Source organism: Mesoplodon densirostris, chromosome X (assembly GCF_025265405.1).
Source record: "Mesoplodon densirostris isolate mMesDen1 chromosome X, mMesDen1 primary haplotype, whole genome shotgun sequence".
Classification (NCBI taxonomy): Eukaryota; Metazoa; Chordata; class Mammalia; order Artiodactyla; family Ziphiidae; genus Mesoplodon; species Mesoplodon densirostris.
The window spans coordinates 2699485-2721951 of record NC_082681.1 but is presented as its reverse complement, the minus strand read 5'-3'; the positions used below and the strand labels follow the sequence as shown (position 1 = coordinate 2721951).

The window sequence follows — 22467 nt, the reverse complement described above, 5'->3', positions numbered from 1 at the left end:
CGAGCCTGCCCCGCCCCTGACGCACGCTCCGGCGGAGCCGCGGGGCCGGACTGCCAGGCCGCCAAGGGGAGGGGCCCTACTCAGCCCCGCCCCCGAGGTCTCCTCTGAGACTTCATTCAGGAGAGACAGCCCAGCGTCCCCAGGCTCGTGCCCTGCGCTCGGATTTCTGAAGTTTAGGAAGGGGCGGATGGATCTGGGGGCGTAATTAGATATTGTTTCAAAGTTCAAGTGTGTGCCTTTTGTAAGGCTGGCAGTTGTGGTGCCCAGTAGACGAACCTCCTGCCAGGTACAGGGCAGCGGCCAGACGGCTAGTTCTTAGAGGACAGTGTTTACATCTTGCTCAGAGCAGGCATTTTGGAAAGGCTGGTTTAATGAGCGCCCCCTGTGGGCCCAGAGGCACATTCACCAACCCCAGGGGCACCACCCTCGAGAGGGCCAGAGGCCTGGGACTCATCCCAAGCCTTCTGTGCCTCAAGGGGCAGCTTTGTTTCTCCAGAAATGTTTTCCAGTGGGGACTTGGAGAGCATGAGACCCTCTTGTCATGGCCCTACCCCAGTGCAGGCACCCAGTGGGAGATGGCAGAGAATGAAGTTCCCACAGCTGCGGCGCCAGTTCACTGTGCTTCCTTGGCTCTGTGTCCCTGCCTGAGTGTAGGCACCAGAGCCCGCGTGCTCAGCTGACCCCTCGCTCCCCTCTCAGTGTAGACACCGAGCACGGAGTTGTCACTTGACAGTGCTCCCGTGGGCCTGCATGCTCATGCCCCTGTGCCAGCACCTCCCACCTCTACCCCTGAGTAGGCACCCAGAGCTGAGGTGACGGGTGACCGTCTTATCGCAGGACCTCTTGCCTATACCCTAGGTTAGGCAATCGGATCTCCGGTGACAGTTGAATGCCCTCACCTGAGGCCACCTCTGCCACAGTGTAGGAATCCAGAGCCGAGGTGACAGTTAAATGACCTCCATGGTCCCTCACTCTCCGTTCCAATGTAGCTACCAAGATTTGTGCTTATAGTCGACTCACCTCACCTGGGCCCTCACATCTCTGCGGTGTGGAGCTGTACGGAGGTGAAGTGGCATTTGAGTGCCCCCTGCTGGGCCTCATGTCTCTGCCCCAGGGTGGCTGCCATCGCTGAAGTGCTACCTGTCTGCCCTCACCTGCCGCTCATGCCTTTACCTGAGGTTGGGCCTTTAAGCCTCCCCTGGTCCAGGCATCCCACAGTTAAATGTGAGTTGAACGTCGAAACCTGGGCCCAACGCCTCTCACCCAGTGTAGGCACCCAGAGCTGAGGGGACTGTTGGCTGTCCTTGCCCGGGCCCTCCTGCTCTGTCCCACTGTAGAGGTTCAGTGCCAGTTGAAAGCCCTCAGCAGAGCCAATGTTGCCACCCAGAGCTTAGGTGACAGGTGTCTTTCCTCACCAGTCCGTTGTGTCTGTTCCCCATCCTAGGGCCCCAGAGCTGTGACATTTGTCTCAATTCAGCGAGGCCCCAAGGACTATGTCAGAGATGAGGTGACCAGTGACTGTCCTCACGGGGTCCCTCATGCTTGTGGCTCCAGAATGGAGGTGACAGCTGAACGTCCTTACCTGGGACCTCATGCTTCTTCATTTCAGGCTCCTAGAGCTGAGATCACAGCTACTGTCCCTCTCAGGTCTCTCATCTCTGTCACTCACAGGCACCTGGTGTCAGGTGATAGTGGAGCATCCTCACTAGAGCCCTCTCATCACTGCCACAGGGTAGCACCCAGATCGGAGGTGTCCGTTGATTGCCCTGGCCTGGGCCCTCTGTCATGGTGGGGACACTCAGACAGATGGGGAGGGTCCCCCCTCCCTCCCTTCTCACAGGCGGTTATCACATTTTGGGGGCCCAGGAGGAGCTGGGTCCCTCCTCCACTTCAGGCTCCTGCCCCTACATGGATCTTCTGTGCTGCTAAGAGTCCCCCTCGGTGACGCCATGCCAGAAGGTTCCCCAAGGGTCCTGGGTCCTGGGAGGACTATCCCCAGCACACAGCTCTACTGGGTCCCCCAAAAGTCTGTAGGCGTCTGTGGGGCTCTGTGAGGGGGCTCTGAGCACCAAGACCCCAGCGGGGTCAGGAAGGGCCCCCTGCACCTCCGTTCATTTGGTTTTTATCCCGAAGGTTTGAGGTCATCCTCAGTCCCAGATTTTGAGGGTTTGAGGTCCCAGGACTGGGCCAGGGACTCAGCTGTCCCTTCCCTGGGAGCAGCACAGCGCCCCTGGCAGCGAGCAAAAGGCCCGGCTGCGGCTCCGAGGACCCGCTCCATCGAATTCCAGGCCACCATCTCGGGGTCTGGCGCTCTCATGCCATCCTGGGCCTTTTGCAAAGCCTCATTTGCCCCTCACGGGCACGTGGCTGCACCACAGCGAGTCAAGGGCAGGACCCTCTATAGCCACGCTGGAGCCAAAGCGTTACAGGGGGCGCGTGAGTCCCTAGGCCCACACCATCAGCTCCCGGCGAACCTGGGCGACTTCCGGCCCCTTCTCCAGGCCACAGGCATCAGGAGGACCAAGGCCACTGCCCCCCCGCCCCCAGGCTGAAGTCTGGCCTGTAGTCCTGTCCACGTGGGGCCTTCTCAGCTGCTCTGTGTGGACCTGGGCCAGGAGGCACCGCAGGATCCGGATTCCAGCCGCCCCTGTCCCAGAAGGCCCCTCCCTTCCATGTGAACTCTATGGTCTCCCTCCTGCACAAGCTGGAAGCGGCACGTCCTCTGGTTACAGGAGGGGTCGGGGAAAGCGGGGATGGCACCTGAGGATGCAGCCGTGTGCAGGGTGTGACTCACCACCCTAGCTTACGGGACAGGAGGCAGCCAGCCCCCACTCGAGTTCCTTCTCGTCTACTTACCGCTCCTGCAGAGTCCTGGGTGGGAGCCTCAGCTCTGCCCCCAGCCCCGGGGGCCGTGCGGGGTTAAGGAGAGCTGGTTGTCAGCGTCAGGCTGAGGAGAGGCCTCCGTGATGGGAGCGAAAAGCCCTGGACAGTTGCCTTCAACAGTGGGGGTGGGGACAGACGGGCCACAGGCCCAGCTGAAGGGAGGAGCCACTGGCCAGGCTCTTGCCAATGGCCTGAGGGCCTGGCCCCGCTGCCGCCGCCCCTGACCCGGGAGCCCTGAGCCCCGCCAGCTGTGAGGCCCTGGGGCGTGGAGTCTGCCTGCCTGGGGCACGCATCGGGCTGCTGGCTCCTTCCCTCCGTAAGACGTACCAGCAACTGAGTCTTTTGTCTGTTCGTTTGGTTTGGGTCAGCCGCACCTACCAGAACCCAGGTGGAGAGCAGGGACTCCACAGCCTGCCGCTGCGCTCCCCGGAGCTCAGTGAAGAGCTGAGCCGGGGGGAGGGCAGGACAGACGCCCAGGGAGTGCACTCTTATTCAGTAGTGGGGTGTGTGCAGACGTAATCAGGTTAAGGTGAGGTCATCCTGGAGGAGACTGGGCCCCAAATCTAATATGACTTGTGTTCTTGTAAAGGGAAAACAGAGCTAGACAGACACACGGAGGAGAATGTCATATGAAGACACAGAGAGACCGGAGTGATGGGTCTACGTGGCCAGCTGAGCCCATGGAGGGCGCTGGTCCTGGAGCTCAGCCTTCCGGCCTCTGGCACGGGGAGAGGATACCTTTCTGTTGCCTTAAGCTTCCCTGCGTGTGGCACTTTGTTACGGGCGCCCGAGAAAACACACGCGAGGGAGGCTGGTGAGGCCAGCTATGCACCTCTCCGCGGTGCCCAGGGTGCGCCCTGGACTTGCCCTTCCCCCTTGGCATCTGTTCCCAAATCCCTTAGCCACTCCTTCCTAAATACTTGTCGCCTCAGTGGGCCGGCAGTGCCCCGAGTGCCCTGGCTGGGGCAGGGGCACTGCCTGGGGAGGGAAAGGGAAATGAATGTGGCTTGTTCTTGTGCCCAAGGTGGTCTCGTGACAAAGTTCTAGGGTGCGGGGCAGAGAGGAGGGGAAGGCCGGGCTTGGTCAGGACTGAAGGATACCCACGTTCCCGCCCGAGCCAGCGGCAGAGGGGAGTGGGTGGCGGGGAGAGGCGAGGGCTGGGGGCCCATGGTCGCAGGTGGCAGGAAAGAAACAACCAGGGGACAGGCAGGCCTGTCTGCGGATTTAATGGCAGGGGACTGAGCTGGGGCATCCCACCTGCCGCTTCTGCTTTTCCGGTGGCGAGGGCACCACCTGAGGGTGGGGTGAGATGGGGCGGCCGTGGAGTGCTGAGTTAGGGTGGCCGCGGGAGCTGGCGGGGGCAGAGAGCCACTCGGGAGGCCTGACACAGGTGCGCTGCTGGGCCCTTCCAGCACAGAGGTCCCTTCCAGTGGGGAGCCAGGAATGTCAAGTGGCACTGAGACTGGGCCGCGCCTGCCCCCTTCCCCTGCGCTCCGAGGACCTTGCCCCCTGCTGCCCACAACTGCAGCCCTCCTTCTCCTTCCTCCAGCGGGGCTCAGTCTGGGGGACAGAGGCTGGCTCAGGCGGGGACGGTCACAGTGCTGGGTGGCAGAGGAATGAGACTGGGCCCAGGGGCGGGTGGCGTGGCTCGAGCCCGGGCGGGAATGTGAGGCTGAGGGCTGTGGTCCCGAGTCCTCCAGAGGCGGGTCCTCCCGAGGTGGGTCAGGCAGGGGCAGGGGCGGGGGGGGGCAGCGGGGGAGCACGGAGAGGCGGGGCGGGGGTGGGCCCGGCACAGGTTCAGAGCTTGTGCGGGTTCACCCACTTGTAGGTGCCCTCGTACTGGAAGCCCACTCTCTTCATCAGCTCGTCCGCTTCCACAGGGCCGCGGCTGGGAGGGGGACAGGTCGGGGGGAGAGGTGAAGAAACCCTGAGCCCCCGAGTCTCCCTCCCCCATCACCCCCATCACCTCCCCCTGCCCGCCCCCCGCACCTGCCGTAGACGTAGGGGATGGGCGGGGCCTTCTCGCGTTCAATCTGGTGCAGCAGAGGAGTGAAGATACGCCAGGCCTCCCGCAGCTCGTCACTGAGGGGACAGGGGGCGGCGATGGGGCGGGTGGCGGCCCAGAGGGAAGGAGGTGGGGAAGGAGGTGGGGAAGGAGGGAGGGAGGGCCGCCCCTCACCTGCGCACGAAGTGCATCTGGCTCCCACAGAAGACGTCCAGGATGAGGCGCTCGTAGGCGTCGGGGAGCTTCACGTTCTGCCAGCGGACAGGCGGGAGGGAGTCACTGAGGCGCGCGCCCCTTGGAGCCCTGGCCGCCACCCCCTCCCCGCAGGCGGGCACCCACCTTGTATCTGTTGCCGTAGGTCAGGTCCAGCTCCGACTCCTCGGGGTTGAAGAACATGCCAGGCTTCTTGGTCATCATCTTGGTGTACACGGCCTCGTTGGGCTGCACGCGGATCACCAGCTCATTGCGCTTGCACTGCTGTCGGAAGATGTCCCCGGCCACGTCGCAGAACTGCAGGCGCACCTCGGCCTTGCGCTCGTTCAGGGCTTTGCCACAGCGCAGGATGAAGGGCACCCCTGGGGGGACAAGGCCAACCTTGGGGGGCCGTTCGGGTGGATGAGGGGGCCAGGTCCCACCACCTCGGGCCTGGCGGCATCACCTACCGTCCCACCGCTCGTTCTCCACGTAGAGGACGACAGCCGCAAAGGTGGCCGTGGTGGACCCATGGGGCACTGTGGGGTCATCCAGGTACCCTTTGGTGGCCTCTCCCTCTCCGTTGGGGTTCCCCACATACTGACCCAGAACCACGTTGCTCGCCTGCACCTCTGAGATACATTTCAACACCTTGACCTGGAAAAGAGCCAGGGAGAGGGGACCCTTGGGTAACAAGGACAGCAGGCGCCAGGAACCATGTGACTCCGAGGGGTGGCCTTCCTGGACGGGTGAATGGCCCAGATAGTCAGGAGGCTCCATCACGCAAGGGCCCTCTGGGGCCACCTCAGCCCACCCTCACTGTTTCTGAAGGAGAAGCTGAGGCCTAGAAGGTCAGTTTTGGGACAAGACACCTCGGGCTCAGGACTGGTTGCTGCGGAAGGGGGCGGGGCCTGGGAGGGCACAGCTCCACCCACCTTCTCATCTCGGACGTCATCCGAGTGGGTGGAGGCGGGCTTCTCCATGGCCACCAGACACAGCATCTGCAGGAGGTGGTTCTGCATCACATCCCTGGCGGGAGGAAGGAGCAGACAGTGAGCTAAGGCCCCTCCTTGTTGGCCAGCTTCTGGGGGCTCAGGGCCTTAAACTGGGCTTGTTTCCTGATCCCCCGTGTCTGCCAGGTCCCCTTAAGGCAAGGAAGAAGACCGTGACCACTCCTGACTGCTCAGACACTCCTGATGCCAAAACAGGAAGAGGCAACCCTGCAGGGTGGCGGGATGCCCGTCCCCCCGATCTCCCAGGAAGGGGAACCAGGCTCTCACCGGATGATCCCAAATTCATCGAAGTAGCCCCCACGACCCTCAGTGCCAAAGGGCTCTTTGAAGGTGAGAATGACGCAGGCGATGTTGTCCCGGTTCCAGATCGGGCCGAAGATCCTGTTGGCAAACCTGCAGGAGGGGCAGGGTGAAGGCTGGTGGGCGTCCGAGGGGGCAGCAGCAGGGCCCCCCAGCGCCCAGCCCTGGCCCCGCTCGCACCTCAGCACCATAAGGTTCTGGACCATCTCCTTGCCCAGGTAGTGGTCGATGCGGTAGATCTGGTCCTCGCGGAACAGGGAGGCGATGTGGTTGGACAGCCGGTTGGAGCTCTGCAGGTCCCTCCCGAAGGGCTTCTCCACGATGATGCGATTCCAGCCTCTGCGGGAAGCCAGAGCTGCGTCACTCCCACACCCTCCCTGGGGACCAGGGCTGAGACCCTCATCCCCTTCCACAGCCCCTTCCCCAGGGAGTGGGGGCAGAGCCTCCCTGCCGCCACTCTGCGGTGAGATGAGCCAGCAAAGATCTGCCGGGCTGGCCCTCCCCCGGCCTCAGCACGAACACCTGCTCTCCTTCCCAGCCCTCAGCGCCACGCTCAAAGCCTCCTCAGAAGCCTTCCGGGCTGACTGGCTGGTGGCTGGAAGGAGCGCCACTGGTCGGCTCTGCTCCCTTCTGGTCCCCGAGGGTCAGGAGTGGCCGCGAGCTAGTGAGAAAACGGGGAGGGGATGCCAAAAGCAGAGCCACCTCCGTGGGTTTTACTGTGGGGAAAGACCCCTTGTTCCTCACGGAGAGTTAATGTGGGACAAAGTGAAACCGACATGGCCGTGGCTTTGGAAAAACTACAGAGCGCTGAGCTGCTGCGGCACAGGCAGCAGGGTTCCCGTGGACCAACGCCGCCCTCTGGTGCTGGTCGAAGGGACCCTGGGAAACGCCGAAAGCTAGAGTAAGCAACCGGCAGCAAGAGTTTCGTGGAGCAACACTGCCACCTTGTGGTGCTAGCCGGGACTGCTGCCAGGGACAACGGGATTGCATATGGGGGATTTGGACGGTAGACACGCGTGGTAGCATTTTCAGTAAAGGCTGTTAGAGAACTACTCTTGCTCCCATTCCCTTCTTTGGAGACCTAATTCATGGCAAGAACAAACACGGGACATCTATCTTTTTCAGACTCCCTAGGTCGGCCCGGAAGGCAGGAAGGGAGGGTGAAAGAGCAGCCTTACGTCTGGCTCATGCAGGTTTCGTGGATGTTCTTGGTGACAGCCTCATAGACAGTGGGGGGCAAGGCCAGGTAGAAGAGGCGGTTGGCCTGTGGCCCCTGGTGGAGAGCGTTCATGTGGCTGTTGAGGCGCTCGTAGGAGGCTGCATCGTTGTACTGGCCGGCCACGTAGGAGTTGCGGGCAAAGAACTCCTCCAGTTTGGGCTTCTCCTCCGGGGCAGCCTAGAAAATACGGACACAAGGATGTCGGCCCGGCCCCTCCCTCCCTCCCTCCCTGATCCCATAGGCAGGGTGGGCTTCCTGAGAAGTCAGCCATCCTAGCCCTGCACTGGGTTCACTCCCATCTCGTTGGCTTTGCACACCCATGGGGGTGGGGGCCGCGTGACCTAAGACGGAAGCCAGAGTTCAGGAAACTTTGACGTGGGAGAAAGATCTCTCTCCAAAGTCATTCCACCAAAGTACGGTATGTTGAGAAAAGTCAGGCATGCAGCATTTGCATGGTGGAGGGGCCGCACGGTACAGTGGGGAGGACCTGGTGAGCCCAAGTCAGAGGGGGCTGGGAAACAGGGGTCTCAGGCTGGCATCAAGGAAGCGGTGGGAGCAGGTGGGGAGGAGTGCCAGGCTGAGGATCACTAGGGAGGAAGTGGCCCCGGCACAGGGGGGAAAGGCTGGGCCTGGGGGGAGGGAGGAAGGGCATCTGCGATGGGAGGGGGGTATGGCACGTATGGAGACCCCAGAAGCCACTCACTTTGAAGAAGGGCTCGCTCTGCTTGCGGATGTCAGCCACCGTGAGGCGGGAGCGGGCGTAGCCCACGACGTAGGTGTTTTCGGGCAAAAGGCCATCCCGGAACAGCCACCTGAGGGCAGAGCACGGCTGTGGCGAGGGCGAGGGCAAGAGGGCTGCGGGGGGCAGTGAGCAGTGGGGGGACAAGCTTACCAGATGGTGGGGTAGATCTTCTTCTTGGCCAGGTCACCCTGTGGCAGAGAAAACAGGAATGGTTAGGAGCCGAGGACCTGCCCTAGATCATCTCTCCCCAGAACACCCAGGTACCCTTGTCCTGCCCCCGTGTATAGCCTGAGCAGCTTGAACTAGAGCCCAGCCTAGCCCTTGACCCTGACCCGATAGTGCTCGCACACTGCCGGGGGCACTTCAAGGCAAACAGACATCGTGCTAGCCAGGAGGCAACCACCAACCCGCTGGTTGCACGATCCACAGGCCCCAGTCTCTGGCCGAGCAGGCAGAACCAAAGCCAACACAAGATGCCCGCTTCTAAACAGCTCACGGGCTAAAGGAAACCGTAAATTCCCTGGAACCAAATGGCAGTGGAAGTAGCACACATCAAAACTGAGACATGACCTTAAATGCTTAGGTTAGCAAAAAAGAACGGCTGGAAGCTGATGAGCTCTGAATTCAATTGAAGAAGTTAGAAAAAGGAAAGCAGAATTTTTTTTTTTTTTTTTTTTTTTTTGCGGTATGCGGGCCTCTCACTGTTGTGGCCTCTCCCGTCGCAGGGCACAGGCTCCGGATGCGCAGGCTCAGCGGCCATGGCTCATGGGCCCAGCCGCTCCGCGGCATGTGGGATCCTCCCGGACCAGGGCACGAACCCGTATCCCCTGCATCGGCAGGCGGACTCTCAACCACTGCGCCACCAGGGAGGCCCAGGACAGCAGAATTTTAAAGCCAGACAAATTACAAGGTAGGGAACAATGAAAAGTAAAAAATGAATAAAATTAATTACAATTAATGAGATTTTAGCAAGGTTGCTAGATTTAAAAAAATCAACAGATGGGAGTAGAAACAGACTTCTTAGGACACAGAAAGTAGTAACCAGAAAAACGGATAAATGAAGGTTTCAGCAATATTAGAAACTCCTGTTCACCATAATACACTACTAAGAAGGTGAATAGAAAAAAAGAAAAACAAGAAGATGAATCCACCCAAAGGCTCAAATCCATCAACAGGGGATGGACAAGCAACATCAAGGGGTGAGCCGGGGGAATTCCCTGGCGGGCCAGTGGTTAGGGTTAGGGTTCCTGCTTCCACTTCAGGGGCCTGGGTTCGATCCCTGGTCGGGGAACTAAGATCCTGCAAGCTGTGCACGAGGCCAAAACAAAAACAAAAACAAACAGAAAAGGGATGAGCCAGTGACCCACCCAGCACATGTGAATCTCAAAACCATAATGCTAAGCCCCAGACCCAGACACAAGACTAAATACCCTGAGTTCATTTAAGTGAAGCTTTAGAAAAGCCAAAATGGTTGCACCGTGATGGAAGTGACAGCCATCGTGTTCCAGAGCAGGAGGTGGACTGCCGCCCAAGGACTTCCTGGGGAGGTGGGAACATCCTCTTTGCTAATAAAGGTGTGTAACTGATTGTACAGTGAAAATGGGTACCTTTCAACGTGTACACATTTTGCCTAAAAATAAAAAGACTGGGGCCTGGGTAACCTGAGGTGACTGGGGAGCGGGGTGCTGGCTGCTCATAGCACTCGTCTGTTGACTTGTGTCCGCGTGAAACTTTCCAAAGTAAGAGCGAGGGTATGAATACACAGCAACTGTGGGCGACAATATGGTCATCCCACGAAGGTGACAGAAGACTTACTAAAAAGTCCCTTCTCTCCACTCCAGTTCAGTCGCCGTAGCCATGGCAACATGTGTTAATTTGGTGACCTGACAAAGGAATTCTCCTCAGGTGGAAGAGGCTTCCAGTGAGGGCATGGCCTGGGGGGCAGAGGAAGCCTGCGGGGCACAGCAGGCCACCCTTTCATGCGCCCGCCCTGTAATCAGGGAGGGCCGCTAGGCAGAGGTGCTGGACTCACCCTGGGCAGGAAAACCACCTCCAGGGATAAGGACCCAAATCTTCACGGCAAAATGACCTTAGGAGCCACGTAACCATTGGACGGGTTCTATGAACCAGTGCAGAACAGAAGCCGTGTGACCAGAAGTGAAGCAATTCCAACCTGATTAAAATCCCTGCCCCCTAGACAGGAAGTTAGGAAGGCACTTGGGGGGCTCCTGGGTGGCGGTGGAGGTCGGGGCGGGCCACTTATGAGACTCAAACGTTCGCGTTCCTCCTGTCCTTGGCTTCGGCCTCCAACTCCCGGGCTGAGCTGACCTCTGCATGCAGACAAGCCCAGGTGTCTGTTCCACTCCAGGTCACCACATCCAGGCTCCACCGGGACCCCGATGGCCCGAAGTGGGCGGTTCCCAAGCCAGGGTTCCCCGTGCTGCAGCCCCTGCCCATGTCTTACCAACTGCTCAGAACTGATCCCCCACGTGCCTGCCACCTTCCACAGGAGCCACGGAGACAGCAGCGCATCAAGGTCCGGCTCCGACCCCCAGCCGGGGCCTCGAGCTGCCCCCGAGCCCAGCAGCCCCCAACTGCGGCCCCCCTCTTCCTAGGGCCCATCGGCGCCCGCTTCCTGCTTCTCCATCACTGGGACTGGGCCGGTGGGAGACTCCACTCTGGTTCCCAGGGCTCGATGGGCCCCGCCTGCTCCCGGGCTTGTCAGGGACTGGCCAGGAGAAACGACCAGCACCACGGCCCACAGCCACCTCCCGCCTTCCTGGCCAAGTGGAATGTTTGCTTCCGATCAAATTCCAGCAGGCTGCCCGCCGGGCCCAACGTCCTGACTCACGGCGCCCCGCACCCCACTGCTGTCGCTGGCCCCTTTGGGATTAACTAGCGATAGAACCTGCTCGCCTGCTCAGCTCAGCCCTGCGACCAGTGGCCTGTCGGGCTCCGGTCACCCGACGGAAGGACAAGGTAGGACCCAGGACAGTGGGGGGCAGGGGCCTGGGGAGGCCCACCCTCCCCACCAGCCTGGGCTGGACTCCCCTGCCAGAACCACTGTGGGAAGAGAGCATGCTGCGCATAGTGGGGGTGATGGGGCTCCCGAGGACCACAGCGGGGAGGGACGTGCCTGGGGACACATGGTGATGTAGCAGGAGAAGCAGTACCTGATTCACATTTCCAGCTGTCAGCAAAGGGCTGTGGGCCGCCACCTGCCCGTCACCGCCCAGGTCTGACCTCAGTCTCCAGTTTTATAAACCCTCGGTCTCAGTCTCGGAGGCTTTTAGGGTGGAGGGGCGCAGCAGAGAATGCAGAGGCTAGCTGCCAGCTGGAGGCCAGGGAGGGGTGGGCTATCCCTGTCCCACTAGGGCCACCCAGGTCAAGGATCGCCCAGGTCCCGGGGTGGAGCACAGCTCTGCTGGGGCCCAGCTGGATCCCAGCCACTGGGGTGAGACCCTGGGGCTGCTGAGGCAGGTTGGGCTGCAAAACCAACAAAAGGGCCTCCCTCCTACTCCCTGGGGCTCATGAATCATCAGGCCTTTGGGGGAGTGCCAGAGTCATCATGACACAGCAAGAATCTTATCGCCCTGAGAGGGGAGGCAGCCCAGAGACACCCCGAGGAGAGGGAGGGTGAGGCTGCCAGGTCATGCCATGCACGGGCCCATCACTGGTATGGGACTTGAGCACCCATCGAGCCCACGGCCCTCGTGGTCCAGGTGGGGAAACCGAGGCCCAGAGAGGCGAGGGACGTGCTGAGGACCGTGCAGTGAGCCAACCCTGCCCGAGGGGGCTCCCAGTCCTGTTCTCTTTCTCTTGCCCCGATTGCTCTCTCCGTCCACTGTGGGGGGAAAGTGGCTCCAGCCTGGGAGAGGATACATACGACGTGCCAGGCCCCAGGTTCCTCTCCCAATGCTGGTCTATAAGGAGGAACTAAGCTCTTTCATTCCAGAGCTCTCTGGACTGGGACAGTAAGTACCTCCACTCCCTTCCCAGCCGAGGGTGGGAGTCCTGAGAAGGGAGATAGTGGTCTCAGAGCGGGGAGAGGAGAGTGGCTGAACGCCCATCGGTAAGTCCACGAGCCAGCCTCAGGACGCCCCAGGAAGGAAGCTGGGCACGTGGGCGACGGCTGGGTAAGCGGCCCAGGGAGAAGAGGGGGCAGAGGACAGCCCCGCAGCGCAGCCCGCCCCAGGGGCTCTGCGGCCGCTCATCCTTCTGGGAGGAAGGCTCTGTTCCGTGGCCTGGGAACATGAAGGCCTGGCAGTGTCTGCTGTCACATGAACTCACCTTGGGTTCTGGCCCCCAGCACAGTTCCCACGAGGAGGGGAAAGGAGGGGGGAGGGAGGGGGGAGGAAGCCTCCCAGCTGGGCTGGGTGGGAGCTCTTCTAGGTGCTGCCCATGCAGGGACACCCCCCGCACCCGGAACAGGAGGAGGGAGAAATACACAAGGGCACTTTCTCAAGGACCCTTTCTCAAGGACCCTCCTCCTCCCCCACTCCACCCTGCTGGAGCGGCACTTCCCACTTCTGCTCTAGAAGCCTCTGGTTATGGCTCCCACAGCAGAGGAGAGCAAAGGGGAACCCTACTGTTGGCAAAGAAACAAAGTTGCCTAAGCCCAAGGCCATCCCACAGGAAGGCAGTGGAGTCACAGAATCAGCTCAGCAGAGCCGCAGAGCCCCAGGGCCCTACGCACTTGCTTCAAAAGACCTCAGTTGCTAAGTGGAGACAATGAGGTTCAGAGAAGGAAAGATACCTGCCCCAGGCCACAGAGCAAACTTGGATGCTCTGAATGAGGTATCTAAGTGTTGAGGGCCTGGGGTCATATGCCATTTACTGAGGCCTGGGACCCTCTATTGGAGCATCCTGTGACAGGCCGGTATGGGGACGGGGCGGGGGGGAAGGAGGAAAGATAATCCTGAGTTCCTTTCTCCCCCAAACTATTTCTTGGACAAAGTCCCAGGTGTTAAGGTTTCTGGCTCCTCTAAGGGGATAAGGCTGGGGCCAGGGTGGGGGCTAGGCCTGCTCCGTGTGCTCCTCCTGGGCACCCCCCAGTCTTGGGTGACAGGGGGTCAGGGGACAGTGTTTGGGGTGACCTTCCTTCCCTCCCACTGGCAGAGCCCTGCATTCTGGCTCGCTTTTCCAAGTTCTGAACAGAATCACAAAACTGGCAGGAAGCAGGCTCTGCAAAGCATGGTGGCGTGTTACGACACATGAACGAAAAACCGAGTTCCTCCAGAGCTGAGAGGACAGTGGTGTGGAAGTCACAAAGAGACAATGTCTGCCCCGTCAAGAGCTGACTAGTTTGGGTAGAACTCTCGCCTGAGGTTTATATAATAAGTTACCAGCAAAGATGCTCATATCATGGGTAGCAGATTCTTGGTCAAGTCCGCGGTGAAAAGTGAAAAGAGAAAAGGGACCACTTTCACTTTGAGATGAAACCCTGACAGCTCCCCAGCCCCTGCTCACGTCTTACCACTGGGTAGATCTTGTTTCCACACGGCACGTGGGGAGAGTGCTTCAGTCAGGGGTCATGGCTCTCCGAGGACCCCCCCTCCCTCTCCTGTTTCCCCACCCTCATCACGTATGGTCAGTGTGCTTTACTTCTGCCTTTGCTTCTACTCTGTGGCCTTTCTGATCAGAGCAAAGTGGCAGTTCCACTGGTTAGACAATGGGGCTGGTCTCAGTTCCTCAGCAGGCCTTGGAAGCTGGGGCAAAGAGATGGTGTTTCAAGAAAGGTTGAGTGTTTTTCCTCAGGGAACTTGACGGTAGAGATAAGGTAGAGATCTGGCCTCGAATCCTACCTCTGGATCTAACTGTGGGACATCTGTCAAGTCAGAAACAGGTTTGGAAAACATACTGCCAGAATGAATCACTTCCCCTGTTTGCATCTCAGTTTTCCCTGTGGAGGAGGAAGTCCAACCAGACAGTCTCTAAGGACCTCCCAGCTCCAGGACATAGGTCCACAGTCAATGGCTGCACACGGACTTCAGAAATGCCTCGCGGTGTGTGTACACTGGGTGGTGGCAGGAGGAGTGGCACATGAGCAAGGGCAACAGTGAGAGCCCAACCGAGCAGAGCCCGAGGGACCCGACGACAATCAGTTGGGAAAGCCCAGGCACCTAAAGGGAAGGGACCTGAAGCAACGTCATGCTCTAAGTCTGCTGCTTCTACGATGTGGGGCCTGGGGGAGACTCACCGATGCACCCATGATGATAAAGATATGCGTATCAGCCTGATGGAAGGCATCGCCCTGGTACAGCTCTTCCCGCAGGATCCCACACACCTGGGTCCGGCTCAGAGCCACCTGCCCTGCCATGATGCTCTCTGCTGGAAGAAAAACTCGTTAACAACGCAGGAGAACGGAAGAGCATTGAGAAGCTGGCCCCTTTCTGGAGGGGTCCTTTGGGCTCTCACCCAGCTGGTGCCTGATTATTGAAATCACACACTGTGAATGGCTGGGGAGCAGGATGTTTGGGAGGTTAGAAACTGCTGGCCCTGGGCTCTGGCCGTACTCTCTGGGCAACCTTCTTTCATGGTGTATGTTACAAAATTACCCAAAGCATTAGTGAGTTCCTACTAGGGCCTCCGCTCTGGGGGACTGAATAAAACCCTGCTGGAGCATCGTACGACCTGCTTAAGACTATCTCACCCGGGATTCAGGCGGAAACTCCACAATGAGCTGGAGCATGCTAGACTGTGCAGCTGATGGAGTGTAGCTCCAGCCCTCCTCCTGCCACGCTGCGAGACACCGGCAAGTCCCGTGTCCAGTGTGGTGGGGGGGGGCGGGGATGCAGGGGACTGTGAGATCGGCTAAGACCCTCTCGATTTTGCCCCGTTCCCAAGTATGGGAAATCAAAGTGCCTCGCAGCACCGCGACCGCCCACTCAGTTACCTGTGCTTCGACGCTGCCGCCTGTCGCGCTCGCAGCCCCGGAGTTCCCAGCAGTTTCCGGGGGCTACTCCCCGCCGGCCCATTTAACCGGCGGGGGCGGGCACCTGGTCTGAGCTGACCAGCCTCAGGCGAGACGCGCGGGTGGGGCCTCTGCAGGCTCCTCCCTCGAGGGGCGGGGAGGGCCAAGGGGCGGGCAGGTGCGCGCGCATCCCAGGTCGACCCCCCCCCCCCCCGCCCCTCCCCGCAGACCCCGTGCGAGGGCCCAGCCCTGGCCCGCCCTGCCCTTTGAGCACCTGCGCTGGCCGCCGGGCTGCGAGCCGCCTCCTTTACCCGCCGCCGCTGCACCGTGTCCCCGATGCTTCGAGAGTCCGCGTGCTGCTCTCCGCTGCTCGCCCGCGTGCCCATCCCCGGCCCGACCCCGCCCCTATAGTCCAGCTTTCTCGCGGGCCCTGGGAGGTCCCGCGCCCTCGCGAAGGGCTCCACTTCCGCTGGCCGCGTGGTCACGCCCCTCGACCTTGTTTGTGGGCGGGGCCTTCAGCAGCCCCGTCCCCTCGCCGGACCTGTCGCCGGATCAGGTCAAACCGGCCCTATTAGATGATAGCCTCGTCGTGGCTCCTCCCCTAACGGGGGCGGGGCGGCCGAGCGCCCCGTGGCTGGATGCCAACGACGGAGAGACAAGGGGGGATGCGGGTCGCGACGCATATTACTGGGGAACGTCCTGAGGGCCAGCCGAGGCTGCCAGGCTCGGGTTTCGGTCTGAGGCAGCCTCCCTCATACCACTCGCCGGCCGGCCGGGGTCGGGGCCTGAGTGTTTTACTTCCGGATCCCACAGCTACGACACCGGAAGCCGGAAGTGGGAATTTGGCAGCAGGAGAAGGGAAGGGCTACCGCGGAACCCGGGCTTTCTCGGAGCATCGGGGTCCAAGGAGCGCTCGGGGCCCGCCACTCCCGCCTTTCTCACGTCGGACCGACTCTGCTGACAGGTGTGGTCCTCTTCTCCGAAGACAGGGTACCATCGGTGGGTGTTCCGCCGCCTCCGAGACCCCCCCCCCCCAGGACGACCAGGCTTCCCCCTCCTGTTGGGCCCCGGCCGGGTTCTGACGCCAGCTTCCAGACCAGGGGCCGAGGCCGGCCGATTTAGGACTCAGGTTACTTTAGCGGCGAGCGGGACTGTTTCTGCCTCTTCTTCCTCCACCACGGCGGAGTCTGACCACACCCCTAGTTTGTGAATGACTCTTGTAGTTCGGAGACATTTTCTGTTCATCAAACTTGACTGCATTTGAGGTTAAGTTCTTTAAAAAGGCCTCAAATATAACTTGGCAGCTAAGTATCTTAACTCATGTGCCTCATTTTGCTCCTTTTCAAAAGGTGACTGTCTCCCGGACCTCATATCATTTCTGTGACTTGAGGATGCATGGGCCATCCTGGCATGTTCGAGGAACTCATTAAGGAGGCCACTATACCTGGAGTAGAGTGAGCGAGGGGAGAGTACTTAGAGTGGAAGCCATGGGGGACCAGATAGTGCACGGCCTTGTAGGCGGGTTGTAGGGTCTTTGAGTTTTACGCGATGGGCAATGAGGAACCATGGTAGGGATCCGAGTAGAAGAGGAATGTGATCAGGATCACCTTTTAGGCTGATTGTTCTGGCGCAGTGGGGAGAACAGACTGTAGGGGGCAAGGGTAGGAGCAGGGTGACCTGTTAGGAGGTTATTGTAGTAATCCAGGTGAGAGACGATGGTACTCTGATCATTTTATTATGTAAAATTTCAAAGATGTTCAAAAGTAGAAAGAATAGTCTAGTAAATCCAATGTATCCACTTCCCAGCTTCAACAGTTACCAACTTGTGGCTACTTTTGTTTAATTTATACCCCTCACAGTATTCTATTATTTTCAAAAATAGCTTTACTGACATATAATTCACATACCTTAAAATTCACCCATTTAAAGTGTACAATTTGCTGGTATATTCACAGACTTGCACAACCATCACCATTAATTCCAGAACATTTTCATCACTCCAAAAAGAAACCCCATAAACTTTAGCCATCACCCCCATCACCCCATCTACCCCAGCTCTAAGCATCCACTAGTCTCTATGTATTTGCCTATTCTGGACATTTCACATAAATGGAATCATATAATATGTGGTCTTTTGTGACTTGTTTCTTTCTCTTTGCATAATGTTGCAGCGTGGGAACCTACTAGATTTTGTTTATTCGTCAGTTGATGGACATTTGGGTCATTTCCACTCTTTGGCTGTTAGGAGTAATGCTGCTGTGAACATCCCTGTGTAGACATGGGTTTTCATTTCTTTCAGGTAGATACCTAGGAGTTCCCCCATTATTTTGAACCAAATTCCAGATAGTGTAATTTCGTCCATAAATATTTCAGTGTGCATCTCTAAGAAGTGACTTTGAAAGAAACATAACCACGATACCACTATCACACCTAAAATAGTTACCATTATTTGCTTAGCATCATCAAATAAATTCTAAGATACATTTTGACAGGATTTCTTGATGGATCCGATGTGAGCTGTGAGAGGCAGAGAGGACTCAAGAAGGACTCCTAGGTTTTGTCCCTGCTAACTGGAGGATGGATTTGCCATCAACTGCTAATAAGGAAGGCCGTGGGTGAGCTGGCTTCTGGGGACTGTCAGGAGTGCACTTTTAGAGACGTTAGTTTTGAGAGGATGACTAGATACCCAAGTGGAGATGTGGAGTTTGATGTGTTAGTTTGGAGTTCAAGAAAGAGTTGTGATTTGGGGTATCATCAGCATTAAGATGAGGGTTACAGCTTTGAGTCTGGATGGAATTAGTATTGGAGTGACTGGAGTTAGAGAAAAGATCCCAGAACAGAGTCCTGGGCACCACCACGTGAAGGACTGGGCTGATGAGGATGGTCCAGTGAAAGAGCCTGAGCAGGAGCAGCCAGTGAGGTGGGAGGAGAGCCAGGAGAGTGGGCTGTTCTGGAATCAGGAATCAGCGATCCGTCAGATACTGCTGATGGGTCAGGAGGGTGTTCAGGTGAGTGTTAGTGTAATAGTGAAACGTCCAAGCTCACACGGTGTTCAGGTCTCTGGCTGAAGCTCAGGCCCTACTCCTGGAAACTTCTGTTGGGATTGGCCTCCTCCTCCGTGTAGTCAGTCTTCTTGGTCAGGACTTAAAAGGGCTCCAGGCTGCTGCTGTCCGGCATAGCCTCCCTCTCTGTACTCTAGTTCACAAGAGAACGCAAACAGCTCAGCCTGTGTCTGCCACTCTCTCTTCGGCTGTGAGCCCAGCTCCCACTTTCAGATGCTTCAGTACATGTCAGATGCTAGATGTCCACCTCGGCCCCTCAGGTCCAGGGAACACTCATCAGGCTCTGAGTGAAGCCCCTCTTACTTGGTGTATGGATTTCCTAGGGCTGCTGTAGGAGATGTCCACAAGCCAGGGGGCTGAAAACAACAGAAATTTATCCTCTCCCAGCTCTGGAGACCAGAAGCCTGAGATCAAGGTGTTGGCAGGGCCGTGCTTCCTTTGGAGGCTCCAGGGGAGGGTTCTTCCTGCCTCTTCCAGCTTCTGGGGGCTCCAGGTGCCGCTTGGCTTGTGGCCACATCCCTCGCGTCTCTGCCTCCATCTTCATGTGGCTTCTCCTCTGCATCTGTGTCTCTGCTCTTCCGTGTCTTAGAAGGACCCTGCCATTGGATTTAGGGGCACTCTCATCCCGGATGATCTCATCTCCAGATCCTTAACTTTATTACATCTGCAAAGACCCTTTTGCCAAGTCAGGTCACAGTCACAGGTTCTGGGCGTCAGGGCATGGACATACCTTATTGGGGGCCATCATTCCACTCAGTACACTAGGTGAGGGGCCAGCACCCTCCACTCGTGCTTGGAGGTGTATGTGTCGGGGTAGGATTCCCGGCACACTGACACCTCCCTCCAAAAATAATCTCCGTGCTTTCCCCTCTCTGGTGAAGTTCTTCAGGTTACAGCCTGGAGATAGTGCTAGGCACAGTTTACAACCAGTGCTGAACCGTGACCTTTCCAAGTGCCACATAAATGCCTGTACCTCCCTTTGGAATGGGAGTATGTGCCACCTCTTAGCATCCTTTTCCGCTTGGCACAGTGCTCATCATTCTGCTTAAAGTGTGGTGCCCGAACTCCTCCCCAGCCTGCAGGGTAGGAGAATTCTGCATAGGCCTCCTCATGTGACGCCTCTGCTGGCTCTCTGTTTCAGACCCTGACGTGTTGGATGAGCAGGCCCCCCTGGAAGAGTCCACTGTGTGAGATGGTGCAGCCTAGCGGCGGCCCGGCAGGGGACCAGGACGTGCTGGGTGAAGAGTCTTCTCTGGGGAAGCCAGCCATGCTCCACCTGCCTTCAGAGCAGGGTGCTCCTGAGACCTTCCAGCGCTGTCTGGAGGAGAATCAAGAGCTCCGAGGTGAGGGATATGGCGGGTGTGTGGAGTAAAATGTCCGGGGACCCGGCACTGCTGGGGGAAGGATTATCCCACTCACCTGCGCCTCTGCATTGACTGGGACTGGGGTGGGCCACTTAGAGACTCAAGCTCAGCCACCCTTCCTTTTTGTTTCAGGTGGGATTCCCTGGAAGTGGACTTTGAGATACAGAGTGGCATGCAGGACGTTTATTTAGAGTCCTCTTAGGAGTAACACTGGGGAGGGGAAGGGCAGGGCAGGGCAGTGAAGAAGCAGAGGAGGGCGGAGGGAGAAGCTGGGCCGCAGTGCAGGCCAGCCCTACAAGGAGCTCTGGAGCGGGAATGACCCTTCTGCGTTGTCCCACTTGGGCCAACGCAGCCAGGCCCCCTGTGTCTCTGTACTGATCAGTCATTAAGCACTGGCTATCCAGGAGGGGCGTGACTATCCTGGGAAGGGAGCGTGACCTGCTCCAGAAAGGGGCTGTGGTCTGCTCTGGGAATGGGCGTGGCCTCCCTGAGAGGGGCCAGTGGGCTGCTTTGTAAAAGGGGCGTCCAGGCCCTGTGGGCGGGGCATGAGCCCGGCGGGCCACTCCTCGAAGATACCGGAGCTGAGGGCTGTCCTCCAGCAGCACCCACCCCCCAGGTGGCCGGGTTCGAGTACTTTCCGGGCCGCCCCCTCCCCATCTCCATCACAGCCCCCACTCACTCACTCTCCATGTCCTCACCTGCACCGGGGGCAGCTTTTCCAAGCCCCAGGGGCTGTCGCATCGCGCCCCTCAGCTAGTGTGGCTGCCCTGGGGTGTGACCCACTCCTGACCACTTCCAGTGGGACAGCCCTCCCCCCTTGGTGGTCGTGCCCCAGGGGCTCCTCCTCTGGCATGCCTCTCCTTGGGTATGGTAGCCCCAGGTGCCCAGGCGGCATCCCTGCTTCTCACTCAGTGAGACTCTTGTGTTTTGTGCTGTGAGGACCTTCTGCACTGCCGAGCCCAGAGCTGCAGGTGGAGATGGGGGGCACAGACTCCCCGGGTGGGTCACGGGGAGTGATGGGGCACATGGCCACTTTCGCTTCATCCTGGTTCCTGTTGGCAACTCAGGGCTTATAAAGGTCGCAGCCTTTGTGTACACCATATCCGAGAGGACGGGGCCTTGGTTGTTTTCACTCAGCCGTCCACTGTCCAAGCTGGCGGGCAGGTTGGCAGGTTGGCATAAGCAGTGGAGGCCACAGTCATGGGGCCACTCCCCCACCCGTCTGCTGGACAGTGCATCCTCTGGTGTGATGGGATGTCACATGGGGCCCTGTGCTGACAAGTCACATGCCCTGTAGGTCTCAGAGACTGGTGCTGGCTGAGGCCCTGCAGGCAGGGACCAAACTTGTGCCCAGAATTTGTGTCTCTTCTTCTGTGAAGATGAGTCGCCTTCTCTTGCAGGATGGAAAGGGTCCAGCGTGGTCAACGGCCACTTAGGGGCTGCTTGGTCTTTTGGAGCGCTGGCCTGCGTTGGAGACAGCCCTGATTCATGCACAGAGGGCTGGGACCTACCTGCTTTAGGACAGGGTCCTCCCCCTCAGCTCTCAGACATCTAGAGGTTGTTCTGGGCACTGTGGGGTGTTGAGCAGCATCCCTGGCCTCTACCCACGAGGTGCCAATAGCACCCCTTCAGTTAAGACAAGCAGCAATATCCCCAGATGTCATCAAATGTCCTACTGTGTTGGGGCCACATAGAGCTGGCAGCCAGGTTGAGGGGCAGGGAGACAGCTCACCCTCCATAGCTATGTGCGTAGTCTCTGCTCATCCCCAGGACAGCACTCTGGCAAAGGGGACTCGGGGGTGAGAGTGTGGCAGGCTGGCCGGACAGGGACCATGGACCCCCAGCTGCCCCCCAGGGAGCTCGGGCTCTGCATGTTTCTGCTTATACGGCTGCAGTGTATCAGGCCCTGGTCCAAACCCCTGGGGCCCAAGGTGTCTGCCCCTGTGATGCTTGTGATCATGTCCATGGAGGAGGGGGCAGGAGGGAGGACGTAGGATTTGCTTGGAGTATTTGTGGGGAAGCTTCATAGAAGAAGTTGCTTCTACCTGGTATAGGAGTCCATTGATGTGGCGTGTCCAGGAGAGGTGAGTGTAGAGAGAGAAGCATGAGTGGGCGCCAGGGTCCGGGGCCAGAGGGGAAGTGACTGCCAGTGGATATGAGGTTTCTTTTGGAGGATGGAAATGTTCTGGAGCTAGATAGAGGTGATGGGTGCACATCTTGGTGAATATACTATAGCCACTGAATGACTGTATACTTTAAAATAGTTAAAATGGTGAATTTGGTGTTCTGTGAATTGTACCTCAGTTAAAAACAGAAGTTGCGTGTGAGCTGAGCTGAGCCTTGGTGGGGGCTGGTGAGGAATCTGAGGCAGGTGACAGTGGGGCGCAGAAGGTGGCTTTGGAGCCAGGCTCAGGAGCCACTGTGGTTCCAGTGAAAGAATGTTCCATCAGAAGGCACCAGTTAGCTCGTTGGGGGTTTTGACCAGAGGGGGGCCTGAAGCTACTGCCTGCCCCCCTCTTGTCCAGCTCTGTGGTGGCTAGAACCTTTGCATGCCACGGGTCAGTTCTGTCACCCCCAACGGATTTCTGCTGCCAGGGGCGTCCCCAGGTGTGTGGCTGTCCTTTCCTTAAGCCCTGCTGACTGCCTGGGGAAAGGAGGATGGACTGGTTCTTGAGGTTGTCTTGAAAACCAGGCATTTTGGCTGCTTTTTTGTTTACCCTCCTCATCCTGTGAGATGGATATGCTTGTCCCCGTTGAACATGTACATGAGGATG

The 22467-nt window shown here is 58.7% G+C and overlaps 2 protein-coding genes across 13 annotated transcripts in view; one reads left to right on the top strand and one right to left on the bottom strand.

The window, feature by feature from the left end:
- Positions 1-4093: 4093 nt before the first annotated feature.
- G6PD (glucose-6-phosphate dehydrogenase) lies at positions 4094-15679 on the bottom strand. Of its 4 annotated transcripts, none has more exons than XM_060088029.1 (13): positions 15542-15679; positions 14554-14684; positions 8505-8542; positions 8316-8424; positions 7572-7789; positions 6574-6732; positions 6361-6486; positions 6016-6109; positions 5551-5737; positions 5228-5463; positions 5063-5139; positions 4873-4965; positions 4094-4771 (listed from the first exon to the last, which is right to left on the bottom strand). In XM_060088029.1, the coding sequence occupies exons 1-13, from the start codon at positions 15651-15653 to the stop codon at positions 4681-4683; spliced, it is 1671 nt and encodes a 556-aa protein (XP_059944012.1). In that variant the 5' UTR covers positions 15654-15679; the 3' UTR covers positions 4094-4680. The 4 variants fall into 4 exon arrangements, with proteins under 4 accessions (XP_059944012.1, XP_059944013.1, XP_059944015.1 ...); XM_060088030.1 differs by having other exon boundaries at positions 14554-14681; XM_060088032.1 differs by lacking the exon at positions 15542-15679 and adding an exon at positions 15250-15356 and having other exon boundaries at positions 14554-14681.
- The window catches only part of IKBKG (inhibitor of nuclear factor kappa B kinase regulatory subunit gamma), a 23403-nt gene continuing 12082 nt past the window's right edge, over positions 11147-22467 (top strand). For 2 of the 9 annotated variants that reach the window (XM_060088042.1, XM_060088041.1), the window contains exons 1-3: positions 11269-11333; positions 16081-16266; positions 19471-19672. In XM_060088042.1, coding sequence (XP_059944025.1) covers positions 19486-19672 — 187 coding nt within the window. In that variant the 5' untranslated portion in view covers positions 11269-11333; positions 16081-16266; positions 19471-19485. Of the gene's footprint in view, positions 11334-16080; positions 16267-19470; positions 19673-22467 lie in introns of those variants that run through there. The other 7 variants (XM_060088037.1, XM_060088040.1, XM_060088039.1 and 4 more) reach the window with 5 other exon arrangements.

Bases quoted from the DNA above. Each gene is read 5' to 3' on its own strand.
- G6PD (XM_060088029.1), bottom strand. From the start codon at position 15,653: ATGGGCACGCGGGCGAGCAGCGGAGAGCAGCACGCGGACTCTCGAAGC. The intron at 8,543-14,553 runs GTGAGTCTCCCC...TCTCTGCCACAG, and splicing joins TTATCATCATGGGTGCATCG to GGTGACCTGGCCAAGAAGAA. The intron at 6,110-6,360 runs GTGAGAGCCTGG...TCCTCCCGCCAG, and splicing joins GATGAATTTGGGATCATCCG to GGATGTGATGCAGAACCACC.